An 18,016-nucleotide genomic window follows, 5' to 3' on the forward strand; every position below is an offset into this window, starting at 1 on the left:
TTCCAGAGTCATGGAAGTTTCAACCTCGAGATTAAAGTCAAAATCAAAATCAAAATCAACCCATCTTATCAATTTTCCTCCTCCACGTTGGTCATCATGTGCTACAAATCCAACTATGAGCCTTATGTATGTCTTCCTTCTGTACCTTGAAAAACAGCACCGTACTAACAACACCAGACCAGTCAAAGCCTTGACATCAAACGGGCAGAAGACCTCTCCTCAGAAGAACTCCTCAACCCATTGGGTTCGCTCTATCCTCATGTCGTCGCCCTTCAACTCCAATCCGAGGACACGCCATGGATCCGCGCCAAAAACTCCCCTGGCTATCAAGACCCCAATTCCTGGATAGACATATACTCCGCAGAGGATTATTCCAAACCCTCGGCGCGCAGAAACAGTGGTGAGTCTATCTGTCACATTTGATCTATCGTTGCGGAAGACTAAAACTAAGGCTAACATGACTCAGACTCCACAGCCTACCGCTTCGTCTCGCGAATTCGCCGATTTCTCACCCGAGATGAGATGCGGCGACGCCAGCGAGCTGCATAGTCTCCTTCGCTTCTTCTTCACCGTCTTTTCTTTCCTTTTTTTTTTGCTTTCCGACTTTAAGTTTGTTTCTTTGAGTGAGACCTGCAGGACCGGTCTCTTACATGAAAGTTTCAGAGTGTCTTGTCTCGAAATTTTATTTCCTTTGTCTGCATCAACCCTTCATTGTGTCGGTTTCAGTCTCGGTCTCGGTCTCGGTTGTTTTGTTTTGTTTCACCAGGTTCAAATTAGCGAGGAGTTCAGGGTGCTCAAGCAAGGAGGGCAATAGCATCGTCACGAGCATATTAGTTAATGTCTTGTCTGAGGACAACACGATACAAAGCCAATTGTCAATTGTCAATTGAGATCAAAATCTTATCAAATTCTAACCCAATCAAAATGTGTACGAACACCCTTCCACAATCCATGCAAAGATCGTTCTAGTTTAGTTTAGATGCCTCACATGCCGTTCTTCCAGATCACATAGACTTACAAGGTCCTCTGGCTAGCGTGCATGCAGCTGCAGGGTTAGTGGACCAATAAGATTGATGGCTGGATGTTCGCTTCAAGCGAGTAATTGCTTTTGCATTGGAATGTATCAGTGTCAGATGGACACCAATTGAATAGAAAACACGAGCTGAGTCGGTGTGTTAACTTTCTTTCTCTGATAACCCGAGTAAGAAACTATACCCGAGTATACCGCAGTAACAGCATGCATGCTGACACGAAAACGAAACTCTGAACGCAATGCGTCTAGTTCTATGGTTCTATCTTAAGACGGTCCCCACGGACAATAGATAATCGCCGAGAACTACCAGACGGAGTAAGTACACTTACGGGAATATAAGGTAGCCGAGTAGGAATGGAAGTCGACTCTCCACAGGGAAGATAGGCACGCAGTCAGCATCACTAATGGCATCCCATCCTTTGAATCATTCGTTCGCTAATCAAGGAATATGCTGAGAGTAAACCATCACCATCACAACATGATCATCATTCAAAACCTGTATGCTGTATGAATATTTGTAACCTGTGACACGGATCCAAACCGGAAACGAAACATACCCTGTTCTTAACTGCGACTGCCACTGACCGCTTCTTTCATGCTTTGCAGTTTCCCATCTTTTCTTTTTCTTTTCTTTTGCGAAGCTAGGGGTAAGGGGTTAGTGATGCTGATGGATGCTACTGTACCTGCTGTACCTGCTGTAGCCTGCACGGTGTACCCTCCCGCTACAGCGATGCTATGTTATCATTACCTTACTACTGTACATCCAAATGATACATGATATATCACAGGTGAGAAAGGTGAGGTGCATATGACCGAGTCGAGGTTCAGGGCATGTTCAACGGCTTTTTCGCGCTTCAGGCGCTGTGAGAGTTGAGACTGTGCGCCTGCGTCTGTCCGTCTGCACCCCGCAATCTGCATATCATTTCAAATTACCATGTCCGTGTCCGTGCCCATGTCCGTGCCTGGTCGTGGTCATGGTCATGAGGTCTCGCAGGGGAATGCCTCAATCATATCGTGTGCTCTGTATCATATCTACATTGTGAGACGGGAACGGGCCGTAGCGTCAGGGGTAGAGCTAGATATTGTATATTGTCCATTCATTGTTTCATTGCTCAGTGTTCATTGTTCTTGCAAGTCAATCTCCCCGTCCATATCCTTATACGGCAAGTGGGTATAGATGCAAGTCAAACATATCATCAACGACAGAATCAAAACACCAACTCCATAGCAAGTAAATGAAAAACAAGAAATTTTCCTCCTGGATATCCAGAATGAGCCTTCACAAAGAAAACAGATACTCCGCGTCGTGCAGGTTAACGAGCGAACAACCAACCCTGAACGCCAGCCATCTCCATCATCTCGGTCATGATCATCAGTCGAGAATCAATAGTTTATGCAATGATGCCGGATGCACCTGACCCCGTCCCCCAGCGTAACCGCTTCAACCCGCCGCGAACGGCTTCTTGGCCGCAGCTTGCCGACACCCTGCCTCCCAGGGGCCCCGTCCCCCCGTCTCCCATGACCGACCCCACGCCAGTGCTCGACTCTAGCCGGCCAACTTCGCGTCCAAGTACATAGCCCGCTGAGAAACTGATGGCCGAAAACAGTACCACGACACCGGCGCTGATCACCCACGTCATAATGGTTGGGCTGCCTGTCGACATGGACTCGGCCATTCCCGCTCGACGGCTCTTCTTTGCCGCAGAGGGATGTCCGGTGTTTCGCTCCTTGGACGAGCTGGATCGACGCTTGGTCCTGTGGGTGCAAGGCGTAGGATCTGCGTCTCTTTGGCTGGGACGATGAGACCTGGTCGAGGTGGTCTCAGTGGCAGACTGTCCTTCTTTCTCGCTCACCTCCACTTCTCCCATCGCTACTGGTTCGGGCACCAGGCGGAATGATGAAGGTGCCCCTCTCGAAGGCTCAGCCGGCGAAGGCTGAGGATCGGACTTGGGCAATCCCCTTGCGGCAGCAGCACACGAGAGAAGCGTGGACAGACTAGCCCGAAGAGCAGCATCGTGGTCTGCATGATACGATGGTGAGATCATGTTGTACGGGCTGTGCTGAGGCCTTCTGTTCGACCGTACACTGGCCTGCGGATTCCTTCGAATCGCGGTTTGACGACTCGAGTTGGAGACAGTACTGGGCTGAGATTGATGAGGACCCGTTGCTCTCGTCCAAGACGGGTTCTCGGGTGGATGAGAAAACACGTTGGGCTGCGGGACAAAGGGCGATGAGCTGATCCGCATCCCCAGTGCCGTTGATGCATCGTCTTCATCGCTCGCCGTGGTCGCATCTAGCTCAGGCAAGGCAGGGCCGGTCTGCGAAAGGAGAGGCATCTCGACGGGTGCGCGGGTCATGTCTTCATTGGAACTGCTAAGCACATGATCTGATTCACTCTCACTTTCGTCATATTCATCCTGGCTACTGCTGGTCTCCCGCAACGGATATTCGACGTGCGCTGTGGCCACGGCGGCCAGTTGTTGCAAACGACGGCGCCGGCTATGGTGGTGATAGGCCCTGGACTCCGTCCGCTCGACACGCAGGCCCGTAGTAATAATATCATCATTGGTTGCGGCGGATGAAAGGGAGGAAGAGGACGGTTGGGACGCTACTTCGATCCACGAATCTATATAATATCGAAGTGAGTACATTATGCCACGATTGTTGATATCGATTATACATGTTGATCAAATGTGCGGTTGAAGGAACATCACCGCAGCGAGGTAACAAGTATATCAACTAACTGACCTTCAGATCTCGTGAACGCAGCACCCGATGGAGACCGTGACTGATGTATGTTCTCCCGAAGCGGCTGATGAGCCTCTCTTGTCATTCGGAGGGCAGGTCGGCACTCATCCTGTTGCGCCTGACCCAGCAGGTCATAGTGATTTGGCTGCATTGTCTGTATCTACAACTCGACGTGCGACTTTCGATCTGAAAGACCTATCTAGGATAGTTGACAGAAAGAAGTCTGAACCATCTGGTTCGACTAGGGAAAGAGGGGTGTTAAGTCAGACCACGCAGGAAGAGAGCGGTCAAGGAGTCAAGGCAGACAACCGAGTAGGAAGCTGATAGGAAGCCGGTGGGGTTGCGTGGGGAAGAGTACCACCGGATCATCAACCAAGCAGCAGTATTATCTTATCAAGGTGGAGTCCCGGCAAATCTTTGGCAGAAGATCATCAACCAGGTTTGTGATCGATGACGATAAGTAAACCAGATGACTCAGGTCGAGAAGGAAATTGAAAAGGCCGAGTAAGAAAGGTAGGGAGGGTTGTCTTGGATGGTCGACGCAATGAGTGGACGTCAGAGGATCACCAGACTGTGGGCAGGTGACTTGGGCGCGCAGAGGAGAGAATCACGCACACGACCCAGTAAATATAGACCTCTGAAGATCAGAAAGAAACACAAGTTACACAACAACGAACCCCATCTAAAGAAAAAGAAGAGAAGAGAAGGAAGTGTCTTTGAGAAGAGATCAAAGACGATGCAGGATGATAAGCATGAAAAACAGACAGTAGAGACGTGGACGACTGCTGATCAAAGAAAACAGCGCCAAGATTGAAGCCACAAAAGCGGGGCACCAACCACATCCCAGGCAGCGCTCTTACTGTCGATCAGCAACTCTTGCTATCACCACAGCACGCTCTAACATTGGACAACTACTGAACAACCAAACAATAATTTGAGAATGTCACTGACCATTCATATTACCCTAAGTAGTCGACCTATGTAGTAGTACAGACAAATTCCCATCAGAAGTTAAATGACCAACTTTTTGGAACCCATGCAACCTAGACATAATCCCAGATCTTTTGTAAGCCGTAGAGAAGAAACGCCTGAATCAAGACACCATGTTGCTACTTATTTAGAAGGTGACCTTGGTGCCCTTGTACTCGGGGATACCACCACGAGCCTTGTTGGGGGCACCACCGCCACGATCGCCGAAGCCTCCGCGACCGCCGAAGCCTCCACGACCACCACGGCCACCTCCGCGAGGACCACCACGGCCACCGCGACCGCCGAAGCCGCCACGGCCGCCACGAGGAGCATCACCGTTGCTGGGACGGGGAGTGCTGAAGTCGAGACGGACGGCACGGCCGTTCAGCTCGGCGCCGTTGAGGTCGTTGAAGGCCTGGCGAGCCTCATCAACAGAGGAGAACTGCACGTAACCGAAGCCCTTGGGGCGGCCCGACTCGGGGTCGGTGGGCAGACGGATTCCAACAATGGTACCCGACTGACCGAAGAGCTCGGAGACGGAGTCCTCGTTGGCACTGAAGGGAATGTTGCCGACAAACAGGGTGTCGCTCTCAGGGCTGGCTTGGTCACCGAAGTTACGAGCGCGAGCCTGAGCGCGGTCCTGATTGTTGTTGTTGTTGTTGTTGGCAGGGCGGCCAGTGGCGTAGTCGAGGTTGATCTTGCGACCATCAATCTCGGTATCCTTCTTGGCGTTGTAAGCCTTGGCAGCGTCGGCAGCGCTGACGTACTCGACATAACCGAAACTGGATGCAGTTTAGCAAGGTGAATAAAACATGACTAGTAAAGCTAAACTTACCCGCGGGAGCGACCAGAGTCGCGGTCGGTGACAATGCGAACACCAGAAAGCTCACCGAAGGTCTCGAACTCCTGGCGGAGCCACTCCTCGTCGACGTTCCAGGACAGGTTACCAACGAAGAGGTTGGCAGAAGCGCCCGAAGCCTCCTCATCAGTCTTCTTCGACTTCTTGGGGGCGGCAACAGGCTCCTCTTCAGCCTTGCGCTTCTTGGAGGGCTTCTCAGACTCGGACTCGGAAGAGTCGGAGTCAGAGCCCTCGGAGTCTTCAGACTCATCAGAAGCCTCAGATTCCTCGGAAGATTCCTGAGACGGTCAGAAAAAATTATACGCAGTGCGAGCCACAGGTACGTACCTTCTCAGCCTTCTTAGCCTTAGCAGGAGCCTCGTCCTCGCTCTCAGACTCGGACTCGGAGTCCTCGCTGTCGCTCGAATCCTTCTTGGCAGCCTTCTTAGGAGCCACCTCCTCTTCATCAGAGTCGGAGTCGGACTCGGAGGACTCGGAAGTGTCAGCCTTGGCCTTCACCTCCTTCTTGACGACCTTCTCATCTTCGGACTCCGACTCCGACTCGGACTCAGAATCAGAGGACTCGGCCTTCTTGGACTCCTTCTTGGCGTCCTTCTTGGCGGGCTTCTCATCCTCGCTCTCACTCTCACTGCTAGAAGCGTCGTCCATCTCCTCGTCGCTGTCGGACTCCGACTCGGACTCAGAGGAGGATCCGGCCTTCTTGGACACCTTCTTCACCTCCTTCTTGGCAGGCTTCTCCTCCTCGCTTTCGCTCTCACTGCTGGAGCTGGTAGATTCCATCTCCTCATCGCTGTCAGACTCGGAGCTGCTGCTAGGAGTAGGCTCCTTCTTCTTGCGCTTGGACTTCTCCTTGGAAGCGAGCTCGCGAGCGATCTGCTTGCTCTTAGCCTTGGGAGACTGGGAAGCCTTGGTGACGCCAGCGTCCTTGACCTTGCTCAAGGCCTTGTCGACGGGCTTCTCGGCACCCTTCTTGGTAACGGACTTGGTCTTAGACATTTTGTACTATGAAAGACGACGGTTAGCTTGAGCATCAGCAGGGAGGTCATAGAGTAGTATATACATCAACGAAGTTCCTTCAAAAGTGAAAAGTTGTAATTGTGCGGCAAAGCCTACAATCCCTCAATCACCCGATTTGAGTTAAAGCCCCCTGATGGAAAATCCAGGAGTGATGACCTTATCACAGCTGGACGTAAATCTCAACACAAATGGAAGAGATTTAGCACAAATACCCACAAGTAACCCACAACGACAGTGTTCAAACCCACAGAGACGGAGAGGAAATATGCACTCGTCTATAATATGAAACCCACGGAGAGTATCCCACAGATCCCACAGAATAGATTGCAATATGCCACAGCCCACAGCCCTCAGTGTATTAAGCCCACAAGATGTCTGTTGAAGTGTACTTTGCAAAGTACGGCCCACGCTGCTGCGTCAGTTAACAATATGGTTTCTAAGAAGGAGACTGAAGTGTTTCACCGAATCAAAAATGATTCAGGTGAGAAAGATGTAAGAAAGGTGAGTTGATAAAGGGGGAAGTATGAGGATGAAGAGAAGAAGAAAAAAAAAAGAAGAGAGGGAGAACCTGGAGAGCTCTGATAAGGATATAGAAAAAAATTTCTGAGAGGTTGGCAGAGATTTTCGCACACCGCCTACTTTGTAGGAGCTAGCTCAGGCACTATGCCACAGTAGCTTAAGAAAAAAGTGGGTACCTGGCAGGTACTCGGTGAGCACGCGGCCGTCGCGGGAACCAGAGTGTCACTTGCTGGTACTAGCTTCAAGTTCCACCTCCGCAGAAGACCACCGCTTCTCTACCCCAAACTGTTTATTCGACTACTACGGGGCATTCCTCACGCTCCTACTATCGGATCTCTCTTCTTCGGAGACGGCATATAGTGAGCCAATGGGAGACAGGTGATACTGCTGCTGTCTTACCACCATGGCTCCTCCGACCCCTTCATCTCATCGGCCACGGAAGAGGAGAAAGTATCCCACTGGCTCGAATAACTCCCTCATTCTTGAAGCTGAGGGTGGAAAATCATCCCCTGCGTTCCCTCTCGTCTCATTTCTGTGGGCTGCCCGAGCTGGTGTATCCCAATGGCTGGTGCTACCTCTGATCCTTATGGTGGTAGGCCTCTTCCGTTGGGCTGTCAGTCTATGGGGCTACTCTGGTTTGTGCAATGCCTGGATGTTGGGAATATGCGTCCAAGTACGTGCGGCTGACGTATAGATGCAGGTTTCCAGGTGCCTCCGATGCATGGTGATTTCGAAGCGCAAAGACACTGGATGGAGCTCACCATTCACCTGCCCATGTCGAAATGGTATCTCTACGACTTGCAATACTGGGGACTTGATTACCCACCTCTGACGGCATACCATAGCTGGCTGCTGGGGAAGATGTACGTGGGTTCCTGGGACATGTTATGAGGAAGGCGTTCGTTGCTGACAATCAGTAGTGGAAGCGCTCTTGACCCCTCCTGGTTTGCCCTAGATGATTCGCGCGGCTTTGAGGATCCAAGATTGAAGGTCTTCATGCGCGGAACCGTGATCGTTTCCGAGTATCTTGTCTACATCCCGGCCGTCGTTAACTTCCTTCGTCGTTATACTCGGATGCAAGGTGTTCCAGCCTGGTCCACTTCAATTGCCCTCGTCGCGATTCTACTGCAACCCGCAACCATTCTCATCGATCATGGCCATTTTCAATATAATACCGTGATGCTGGGGCTTGTTGTCGCAAGTTTGGATGCTATATTGGCCGGACGGATGCTGTGGACTTGTCTCTTCTTTGTGGGCGCCTTGGGCTTCAAGCAGATGGCCCTCTATTACGCCCCTGTCATGTTCGCCTTTCTTCTAGGCGTTTGCACCTTCCCCAGGATACGCATTCTTCGTCTTCTGAACATTGCCATCATCACCGTCCTCGCATTCGCGCTATTGTTTGCCCCGCTGCTTGTCGCCGCAACCAATGCCGAAGCTCGAGGCTATCTGAGTGCTTCTCCGGAGCCTCCTCTGCTCCAGGCTCTACCCATCAAGCTGTCAAAGGACTCGTTTCTGTACGCAACTATCTTTCAGCTGATGCAAATCATCCACCGTGTGTTCCCATTCGCCCGTGGTTTGTTTGAAGACAAGGTCGCCAACGCCTGGTGCGCCATCCACACGTTCTACAAGCTTCATCGGTTCGAGGCGAGCCTTCTCCAGCGGGTCTCACTTGGCGCCACACTGGCGTCGATTATAGTTCCTTGTGGGATAATTTTCCGTCACCCGCGAGCATCGCTACTGCTCCCTGCTTTGGCCAGCGTAGCTTGGGGTTTCTTCCTTTTCTCCTTCCAGGTTCATGAAAAGAGTGTGCTGTTGCCCTTGCTTCCCATGACACTCCTTCTTGCAAATGATGGCGGCTTGAGTAAAGACACTCGGGCTTGGGTTGGATGGGCCAATGTCCTTGGCTGCTGGACCATGTATCCTCTTCTCAAGCGCGACGAACTCCGGGTCCCGTACTTCGTCATGACTGGCCTCTGGGCCTATCTGATGGGTCTTCCACCAACTTCCTTTGAGACATATCGCAGCCGACCCCCCGTGGGCGAATCGAGTCCTGTCTCCGAGCCTCGCATACTCACGAAACTTCTGCATTTCTGCTTCTACCTTGCCATGATCGTTTGGCATCTCCTCGACGCATTTGTGCCTCCACCGGAGGGCAAGCCCGATTTATGGGTGGTGCTCAACGTCTTGATTGGCGCGGGAGGATTTGGCATTGCTTACCTGTGGTGTATGTGGAGACTGATCACGCAATGCTGGCAGATTGATCGCAAGGCGGCAGAAGAGGAGAGCCGGAAAAAGAAGCAATGATAGCCGGGGAGGATCAGCGGTCCCAGTCCTTTAAAATTTCTCAAATGATACCCATTATACTTTCATACTTTCGAATGTATTTTATAACCCTGAGACGGGTGAAGATCCGATTGTCATTCCTTTCTACCTTGTACGTCCCGAGTCAAGGAGAGATGTTCTATTCCCTTGTCTGACAGACGCCTTGCCAGACGACTATATACCTTTAGTGTACATAAGTATACATCAACAAAAACTCCGTACAACAATGCTAATATACAATCTAAAATCAAACCGTAGCCCATAACCCAACACCTGATCCATAGTATAGCCGCATTGTTCCCAATCCGTTGCTCAGCGTTAGATCAACACCGAGAAAATGTTCACGTCATGCCTAACCCAGCGTAGTCGACGCACATCGTATATTGCCCAGCAAGATCAATGGACAACACGTTCAGTCGACACCACCAGCTTAAACCTTGAACCCGTATCCAGCCATGCAGGCCTTGTACTGCTCGATCAGGGGCTTGCACTCTTGAGCCGGGTCATCGGTTTTCGAGAACAACATGCAGTCATCCCGGGCGGACTTTTCGGTCTTGCAGACGCAGCAGGGCTGGAGATGGTATGGTCAGATCGGCTCTTTCGGGGCCCGGCGCAATGCGCTCAACCACATACCTTGGGTTTCTCGGTGGGTGTTGACTGAGCAGCTGCAGGAGTGGGAGCCTGTTCAGCAGCACCTGCGTAAATAATATTAGTATTCTAGTTGAACTTCGAGGGGAATGGGGAGTGGAATTGGAAATAGGTGGTCGTGGGTATAGTTCTGCCGGAGAGCTGCGGAGAAGAATTCGGAGTGCATACCTTTGGATGAGCCGAAGAGCCACGACATGTCGGGTTTCTGATTTCTGAGTGGAAATATATGAAAGATTGAAGCAGAAGAATGTGCGGCAGCGATTGAGGATCTATGTACGGATATGAAGCAGCAGATGATGACAGTCGATGGAGTTGGAGTGCTGATTAATTGGCTTCGATGGAGCGGAAACGGCGCATTTGGGCTGTGTGGATTGCCGGAGTGCCGCCGATCGGCAAGTTTTTTTGGTACTGGGCCCTTTTGTTTGCATTTTTTGAGGAGGCAAAATAATAAATATTAATGATAGCGGAGGATTTTCTCTTTTCCCCCTCCACATTTGAACTGTGAATACTATCACCTCCTGCAGTCTCTCTGGCTATTATTAGATTATTCTGTCTGATCAGCGGTGCTTTCAGACTAACTCTCACAGTTGTCATATTTCTTTGGATTGTTGGTTAATTATTCAGTTTTTTGCTTGCCCCTGAAACTACCCCACCATGGCCCCTCCAAAGGTCTTTTCACTTGAGGGCAAAGGCCTCAAATTGGACACTGCTGAAGATATTGAGGCCCATATCAAGCCGCTGATTGAAAGCACTGATTTCACCGAGATTCGTCTGGGTGGTAACACCCTCGGTGTACCAGCCTCGGAACGCCTGGCCCCCGTACTTGCTTCGCAGAAGAGCCTCGAAGTCGCCGACCTCGCTGATATCTTCACCTCCCGCCTGCTTTCCGAGATCCCTCAGGCTCTGACTGCCCTTCTCAATGCGCTGCTTGAGATCAAAACTCTCCACACCGTCAACCTTTCCGACAACGCGTTCGGCCTGAACACCCAGGCCCCTCTCGTCGACTTCCTCTCCCGCCACGTGCCCCTCCGCCACCTGATCCTGAATAACAACGGCTTGGGTCCCGCTGCCGGTACGCTTATTGCCGATGCGCTCACAAAGCTTGCGGAGCGCAAGGAGGAGGCCCGCAAGGCCGGCGAGGAGATTCCTCTTCTGGAAAGCATTGTTTGCGGACGGAACCGACTGGAGAATGGCAGTATGGAAGCGTGGGCACGTGCGTACAAGGTACACGCTGCAGGCATCCGCTCCGTCAAGATGACGCAGAATGGTATTCGCCAGGAGGGTATCTCGCTGCTCTTGAAGGAGGGTCTTCGTCACGCGAGCGCCCTGGAGGTTTTGGACTTGCAGGATAACACGTTCACCATCATGGGATCTACTGCTCTCGCCGGTGTTGTGGCTGGGTGGCCGTCTCTGCGTGAACTCGGCGTCGGCGACTGCCTCCTATCCGCACGCGGTGGTGTCAAAGTCGCTCAGGCTTTGGCAGAGGGCAAGAATCAAAGCATTCAGACTCTGCGTCTGCAGTACAATGAAATTACAGCCGAAGGTGTGAAGCTGTTCTTGCACGCTACGAAGACCGCTCTTCCGGCTCTTCGCCGCATCGAGCTGAACGGCAACAAATTCTTTGAAGAGGACCCGAATGTGACAGAGTTACAGGAGGTTTTGGAGGCGCGCAAGGAGGAGCACGGCACCGATGATGATCCGGAGGACATGTGGGGTGTGGATGAGCTGGACGAGCTTGAGGAGGAGAGTGAAGAGGAAGAGGAAGAGGAACTCGAGGAAGAGGCCGAAGAAGAGGAGGAGCGCAAGGCGGACAAGTTCCTCAAGGACAATGTGAAGGCGGAAGACGAGAAGGTCGCTCAAAGACAGGACAAGGATGTCGATGCACTTGCGGAGGCTCTGGGCAAGACTGCTCTGTAGTCTTTACAGAGCCGTCTCGATCACCTGTTTGCGCAGACTCATTTCCCTGTCTTGTATCTCAACTCAGCGGCGACCAGGCTCATCTCGCAGCGGTCATTGATGTATGACCATACTCATCAGCATGTCTAGGAAGACATGCGGCAATATGGCGCCAACAATGATGGGTGAACGGCCGATCGCACCCACAGTGACCCGAAATTGGGTCGAATACTGCCCTCACGTCGAGTTCCCCTGCTTCGAAGTACCACTACAAGTGGCCATATCAGGTTGCATTCATGCGCTGATCTCACCATAGCGTTCTAATTAATTGCGTCTTCTACTGCACAGATGCTCGGATAGATTTATGCCCTCATCCTCTTTGATTGTCCCATGCAGCATGTTACTACCCCTACTCATGTATATAATGTTGAAAAGTGAATGAATTGATGACAACGGCCATTGCATGCTGAATCGTAGTCATTTCTGAGGCCTTAATACTCGTTCTAGCTGTCATGGAAGCTGAGGGGCACAACCCCATACATTTTGTACTCGGCACGTGGGAACTTCCGAAAAGAGCAACGCCGGTCTTGGCGCGGAGGTTCACTAATTGCTTCATCTTCATTACTTGTCTATCATCTCCAAGTTCTCCGCCATTTTCATCTCATTCCGCCGGTCCCTCCGTTGCTCGCGTTTGCTTGCACCGTCGCAGACTCCTCTTCCCCTCTAATTCAGGAAACTTCGCCCCGAAGCCGCTGATTATCGGGTCACAAGACCTCGACGTCGTGGAAGTGAGTTGAAGCAGCAGTTCCCTTTGCTTCACTGGTTTTTCGTCGTGTCTTTTTGCAGTTTCCTGAATGAGCTGGGCGCTTTAATATGAGGCATTGCACGCATGTCCCTCGCTCAAGTGATGAGAGCATTTGCAGCTACAGCTGTCTTAAAAGGCACGTGCGTACTGCCGGATGTGCCGCGACAGCGATGGCAAACGCTTGTCGCAGAGGAATCTCGTTGAATTTGCTTACAGCCACTTGCGACAGATTTTATGCATTTGTCATTGCATCTAAACTTTGTACCTCGTTGACTTTTTTTGAATATGCGCTACATCTACAAGTGATTTATTTAATCTTCTGGTTTGCTAAGACTGAGGCAGGTACAACCCTCACGACTCGTCCCCTCCCTGTCTTCATCCAATCTACGATCGGGATCGGTCAAAATGGCAATGGATGCGAAGGAAATTGAGCTCAAGGCGAAGGCCCTGACGAAAGCCGCCACCCAGAACGAGCCCGCAGCCAACATCGTATCACTGCTCAAGGAGCTGCAGACTGGAGTGAAGGCAACGGAGGATCTGCTGCGGTCGACCCGCGTCGGAATCATCGTCAACAAGTTCAAGCAGCACAAGTCACCGGAAGTCGCCCGTCTATCCAGCGAGATTGTCTCGAAATGGCGGAACGAGGTGAACAAACAAAAGGCCAACGGGTCACCGTCCGTAAGCCAACGTTCGAGCGGCTCGCCGCGGCCAGCACAGAACGGCACCGCATCGCCTGCCGGGACAACCCCATCGGACAAGATGTCGAAACTCTCCGTTCCCCCAGATAAGCGGACGTGGAAGGCGGACGGGGTGGATATCAATCAGACCTCGAACAAGATCCGCGATAGTTGCATTGGGCTGATGTACGATGGATTGTGCCTCAACTCGACCGAGTCTCCTCGGGCGGTGCTGTCCAAGGCCTGCGCGGTGGAGGCGGCAGCGTTTAGCGCTTTGGGCCCGGAGACGAAGGAGCAATACCGCACCAAGATTCGCAGCTTGTATCAGAACCTTAAGAACAAGTCCAACCCGACACTACGGGTGCGCGTGTTGTCGAACGAAGTGACACCCGAGCAGTTCGTGAAGATGTCGCACGACGAACTCAAATCGGCGGAACAGCGCGAGCAGGAGCGCAAAATCCAGAAGGAGAACATGGACAAGGCCATGGTCGCGCAGGCCGAGCGCAGTATCAGCACCAGTCTGCAGTGCGGCAAGTGCGGACAACGCAAGGTCACCTACACCGAGGCGCAAACACGCAGCGCAGATGAGCCGATGACGCTGTTCTGTACGTGTATGAACTGTGGTAAATCGTGGCGGCAGTGATTTTGTTTTCGGTGTTTCTTTTTCGTCTGTTGGCCTCGTACGGGGGCCTTTCTGGTTATTGCCGATAGGCACGGAGTTTGAGTGGTAAAAGACGGTTGTTTTGTTTCGTCGTGGGCGTGGGAGGGCTAGCCCATGATGACTTTCATTCTGAATTATTCTGTTCCTCTTCAACTCGGGTTCTCTTTGTGCTAGCTGATTGAGTAGATCGAGGACATCTCTACTGCATCCACGCAGCAGACAAGACGGTAGACAGGTATAATAGGCTTAAGCCAATGACAATCTGCTACTCATGAACTATAGAACAGCGTTTTGTTTATCCTCTTCGCCATACTGCTCAAGTAAATACAGACGTCATGGTTATGTAAGTCACTATAACGCCGCTCCGCTCCACAGCATCCTCCAAGTCCAAACAACAACACATCGCATACATCCCATTCATTCCATCGACCTTCCCAAACCAAAAAATAAACGTTAAAATGACCACCCCAAAAACCTATACCCGCAGCTCCCTAATCCAACCCACCCTGGCCCTCTGCGACGCCTTCGCCTCCGCAGCCCCCGTCCCGGTCCTCCTCAGCCATTTCACCGCGGACCCCCTCCCCATGGTCCACGAGCACGGGCTCCCCGTCCTAGCCCCATTCCTGGGCCGCACATTCACCGGCACAGACGGGGTAGGCCGGTACTTCGAGCTCATTGCGGACCTGCTCAGCTTCGAGAAGATGAGCTTCGACGGGGAGGACGAGTGGATCGTTGATACAGTCTCCATGGCCGTTTCGCTGCGGGGGCGGGCGCAGTTCACATGGAAGGAGACGGGGGAAGGGTGGGATGAGACGTTTTGTTATCGGATTGGGCTGGCGGAGGATCAGGGGAAGGGAGGGGGCGGGTTGAAGGTGCAGGAGTACCGTGTGTGGGCTGATACCGGGGCGGCGTACCTGGCGCGGACGCACCAGTTGGGTGAGGTGCAAAAAGAGTTGGCGGAGAGGGAGACGAAAAAGTCGATGGAGAGGACGAGGAGCGGGCATGGGAATCTTATTGGGGAGGGGCAGAGGGTATATGCGGGTGGGAGTGGGACGGCATAGACGTGTACCATTCTGATGTAATATAGATTTCAGTGTATGTCTAGGTATCTAAGCTTGACGTTGCCATGAATGAAGCTAGACGCGATCCGCGTGGAAATCGATCCAGCCGATGTTCCCAGGCTTGCCGTCCGGCGTCTGGAACACCTTCGCTGGCGAGTCGTAGCGCTTGTACTGCTTCTTGTCCATGACGATGGTGAACCCGCCTTCTGCACGACCGGTGGCGTTGAAACCGGGTCCAAACGCCTTGTATTCGGCCATGACTGTCTGGTTGGTGAACCGGCTCACGCCGGAGACGACCCAGTCAATGTAGCCGCTTGGCTCGATACTGCCGTCCTCGTAGGTATTGGCGAAGATGGACCGGTGCAGACTGTTCCATGGCCGGCCTAGAGCACATTTTCCGGCAATCACCGGAGCAATAGAGGCGTTCGCCGCTCTCACAGTCGAGTCGACTATGTACACGCCGTACTGGTTCTCAAAGGTGGTGTTGGTGCCCTTCCACGCGGTGATACCGCCGCCGCAGTTGCGCAGGAGGATATCTGACGATTGGATCCAGGCGGTACCAAAGCCGTACAGGAAGTCGGTCTGACCGGCGATGATGTTCTTGTAGAAGTAGGCGTTTCCCAGCTTGCCAACGTACACCTGTGCATGGTCAGTGTCCATCCCTACAATCGACTAGAAGCTTTGGCAAGAGACATACAGTATCCTGGTAAGAGTAGAATCCGCAGTAGTAGAAGCCGCCGTTGGCGCGACTGAAGCTGAGAGCATGCGCCGGTCCGTCGGAGTAATCAGCCCATGTGTTGCGGAAATCAATGTTGTAGACGCTGAAATCGGTGTTACCGAATGGAGTATCCTCCGGCACAGGATACCCCGTTGGGCCTGAGCCGCTGTAGCTGGCCTCAAGTGTAGGTGCAACAACCAGCACGCTGGAAAAGACATTATCTACGCTCTTTCCGGTGTTGTCGTGGTTCGCTTGGGCCCAAGTGATGGTGACCTTGTTCTTCGAAGCATCGGTGACACTGTCCGTCTGACCAAGCAGGGTTATGGGACCGGAACGGGTGACATTCAACTGCTCGGTGTAGTTTCCTGCCAGTATCAAAATGGTCTGCTTGCTGTTGTCATTCGGCAGAGATTGGATAGCAGCCTGGACGGTGGAGAAGTGGGCTTTGGGATGAGACTTTGAGACGATGACGGTTCCCTCAGGACAATTCCTCAACGACGTCTGGCAAGTGCGACGAGACGAGGAATGCAATGCAGCCGTTCGTACAAGCACTGCCTGCAGGATCACGGCGAGAAACAAGAAATAGGACTTCATTTTGTCTTGACTATGCAGATTTCCCCCACAAAGCCCGACGCTGAGTGTCCGGGCTCGAGCATCAAGGTCGCCCAGGTGGCCATCTTTTATATAGTCTCCTCGCTCCGGACGATGACCAACACGTTAATCGTACGTCTGGAGAAATTTGGAGAAATTGCGGGGGTAGAGACTGGAGTAGAACAAGCCGGGAGAGTATCTCCGCTGCTGTCAGTGCTTGGAACGCGTACACTGACGAGTATCGACCGGGAAAATAAGCATGGCGAAGACTCGTGAAGACACGTCAAACCATCAATTGGCCAATTGCATTTGGATTCTTCTCCTGGCAGGAGGAAAGCTTCCCCGCTGTCCAGGGCGATTTCCCCAGAAAAAGCACGGAAATCAATTGCAGCGGTGACGGAGAATTGGATTCCGCCTGTCACGTTTGAAATCCTCGGTGAGGCGCAAACAGCGGCCTGTTTCTCGTTATCAATGTCAAGATAAGTCCGTCTAAGCAAGCAGCTGAATCTTTCTTCCTCAATTTGGCTCCAGCTTGACGGTGTCCTGCTGAGGGCCTACAAAGGAAAGCCTCAGTTACGCGTCAACGGAGACACAGGCGGAGAAATAGGATGGCTCTGCTCTATGTTGGCCTTGGCCGTCCCAGCATATGTATCGCATCATGTAGATAACAAGCGGATTTATTGTTGCTGATGATGACTTAAATTGCCTGGGGCAAGGATAGTAGACGAGTCTCAGCGCCCACCGTCAATAGGACAGGCTCAATGCTATCATGATCACGAACGAGGGTCGGTGATACATCGACATGGATGATGTTTCATCCGCCGTTAAAAGGACTTGAGCTTGATCAGCGGCAAATGAAGATCCAGTATGATGGTGATGGTATAGTGATGGTGCTGGTCAGCAGAAGATGACAGGAGGATACTTTGCCTGTACCTGGCTGCCTGGCTGCCTGAGGCACGAGGGCGTACTTTTTACAAAATAATGATACGCTTCTACGAGAATGCGGTGAACTGAGCAAAGCCGGCTCGAACGGCACCGTAGCTACAACCAGTTCAACCAAGTTACCAGCACTTGGCTCATCCATGCTCGGTTATTTGCGAGTATTACAGCCAGATATTGCGTCTTGCGCAGATTAATCCGGACTACTCAGCGCCCATCATATGGTCAGACCGCCAGCCGCGATAATCAGACAATACGAAGCACCAGAGCCCGGTGGAGAAAGTCTGAAAGAAGCAACCAAGCAGGTGGAATTGAGAGCCCATAGTGAGTATTACGACGTGCGTCATGCATCCATCCCGCACGACTGAATGAGACACCAAAATGGGCAGGTCGCTAGACCAGCTAATGCTCGAGGCGAGAGCCAGTTACCCCTCTAGCAGACTAGCACTTGGAGCTACAGCGCACTACTGCCAAGAATGACGATAGTTCCTGCGTCTTAATCAATCCATCCTACAGATCAAGGCGCTGAGAGGCTGGAAGCTACCTCGGCAGA

General features: G+C 52.1%; 9 protein-coding genes across 9 annotated transcripts; 5 read left to right on the forward strand and 4 right to left on the reverse strand.

The window, feature by feature from the left end:
• Positions 1-96: 96 nt before the first annotated feature.
• ALT_1991 (uncharacterized protein) lies at positions 97-549 on the forward strand (the record flags this gene model as incomplete). Its single annotated transcript, XM_033557997.2, has 3 exons — positions 97-126; positions 178-400; positions 467-549. The coding sequence occupies 3 exons, from the start codon at positions 97-99 to the stop codon at positions 547-549; spliced, it is 336 nt and encodes a 111-aa protein (XP_033413888.1).
• A 1,875-nt stretch (positions 550-2,424) lies between these two features.
• Positions 2,425-3,684, reverse strand: ALT_1992 (uncharacterized protein; the record flags this gene model as incomplete). Its single annotated transcript, XM_033557996.2, has 1 exon — positions 2,425-3,684. The coding sequence occupies one exon, from the start codon at positions 3,682-3,684 to the stop codon at positions 2,425-2,427; it is 1,260 nt and encodes a 419-aa protein (XP_033413887.2).
• Positions 3,685-4,898: 1,214 nt separating this feature from the next.
• ALT_1993 (putative nucleolin protein Nsr1) lies at positions 4,899-6,605 on the reverse strand (the record flags this gene model as incomplete). Its single annotated transcript, XM_033557995.2, has 3 exons — positions 4,899-5,532; positions 5,586-5,887; positions 5,937-6,605. The coding sequence occupies 3 exons, from the start codon at positions 6,603-6,605 to the stop codon at positions 4,899-4,901; spliced, it is 1,605 nt and encodes a 534-aa protein (XP_033413886.2).
• Positions 6,606-7,548: 943 nt separating this feature from the next.
• On the forward strand, positions 7,549-9,449 carry ALT_1994 (dolichyl-P-Glc:Man(9)GlcNAc(2)-PP-dolichol alpha-1,3-glucosyltransferase ALG6; the record flags this gene model as incomplete). Its single annotated transcript, XM_033557994.2, has 3 exons — positions 7,549-7,780; positions 7,846-8,008; positions 8,066-9,449. The coding sequence occupies 3 exons, from the start codon at positions 7,549-7,551 to the stop codon at positions 9,447-9,449; spliced, it is 1,779 nt and encodes a 592-aa protein (XP_033413885.2).
• Positions 9,450-9,897: 448 nt separating this feature from the next.
• Positions 9,898-10,311, reverse strand: ALT_1995 (copper metallochaperone COX17; the record flags this gene model as incomplete). Its single annotated transcript, XM_033557993.1, has 3 exons — positions 9,898-10,038; positions 10,101-10,162; positions 10,284-10,311. The coding sequence occupies 3 exons, from the start codon at positions 10,309-10,311 to the stop codon at positions 9,898-9,900; spliced, it is 231 nt and encodes a 76-aa protein (XP_033413884.1).
• A 458-nt stretch (positions 10,312-10,769) lies between these two features.
• On the forward strand, positions 10,770-12,032 carry ALT_1996 (GTPase-activating protein RNA1; the record flags this gene model as incomplete). Its single annotated transcript, XM_033557992.2, has 1 exon — positions 10,770-12,032. The coding sequence occupies one exon, from the start codon at positions 10,770-10,772 to the stop codon at positions 12,030-12,032; it is 1,263 nt and encodes a 420-aa protein (XP_033413883.2).
• Positions 12,033-13,221: 1,189 nt separating this feature from the next.
• On the forward strand, positions 13,222-14,136 carry ALT_1997 (transcription elongation factor DST1; the record flags this gene model as incomplete). The annotated part of the gene is made up of 1 exon (XM_033557991.2): positions 13,222-14,136. One exon carries the CDS (start codon positions 13,222-13,224, stop codon positions 14,134-14,136), a length of 915 nt encoding a protein of 304 aa, XP_033413882.1.
• Positions 14,137-14,612: 476 nt separating this feature from the next.
• Positions 14,613-15,215, forward strand: ALT_1998 (uncharacterized protein; the record flags this gene model as incomplete). Its single annotated transcript, XM_033557990.2, has 1 exon — positions 14,613-15,215. One exon carries the CDS (start codon positions 14,613-14,615, stop codon positions 15,213-15,215), a length of 603 nt encoding a protein of 200 aa, XP_033413881.2.
• Positions 15,216-15,290: 75 nt separating this feature from the next.
• ALT_1999 (putative pectin methylesterase) lies at positions 15,291-16,527 on the reverse strand (the record flags this gene model as incomplete). Its single annotated transcript, XM_033557989.2, has 2 exons — positions 15,291-15,854; positions 15,913-16,527. 2 exons carry the CDS (start codon positions 16,525-16,527, stop codon positions 15,291-15,293), a joined length of 1,179 nt encoding a protein of 392 aa, XP_033413880.2.
• Between the last annotated feature and the right edge of the window lie 1,489 nt (positions 16,528-18,016).

The sequence above is a fragment of the Aspergillus lentulus genome (assembly GCF_001445615.1).
Source record: "Aspergillus lentulus DNA, contig: Alt04, strain: IFM 54703, whole genome shotgun sequence".
Classification (NCBI taxonomy): domain Eukaryota; kingdom Fungi; phylum Ascomycota; class Eurotiomycetes; order Eurotiales; family Aspergillaceae; genus Aspergillus; species Aspergillus lentulus.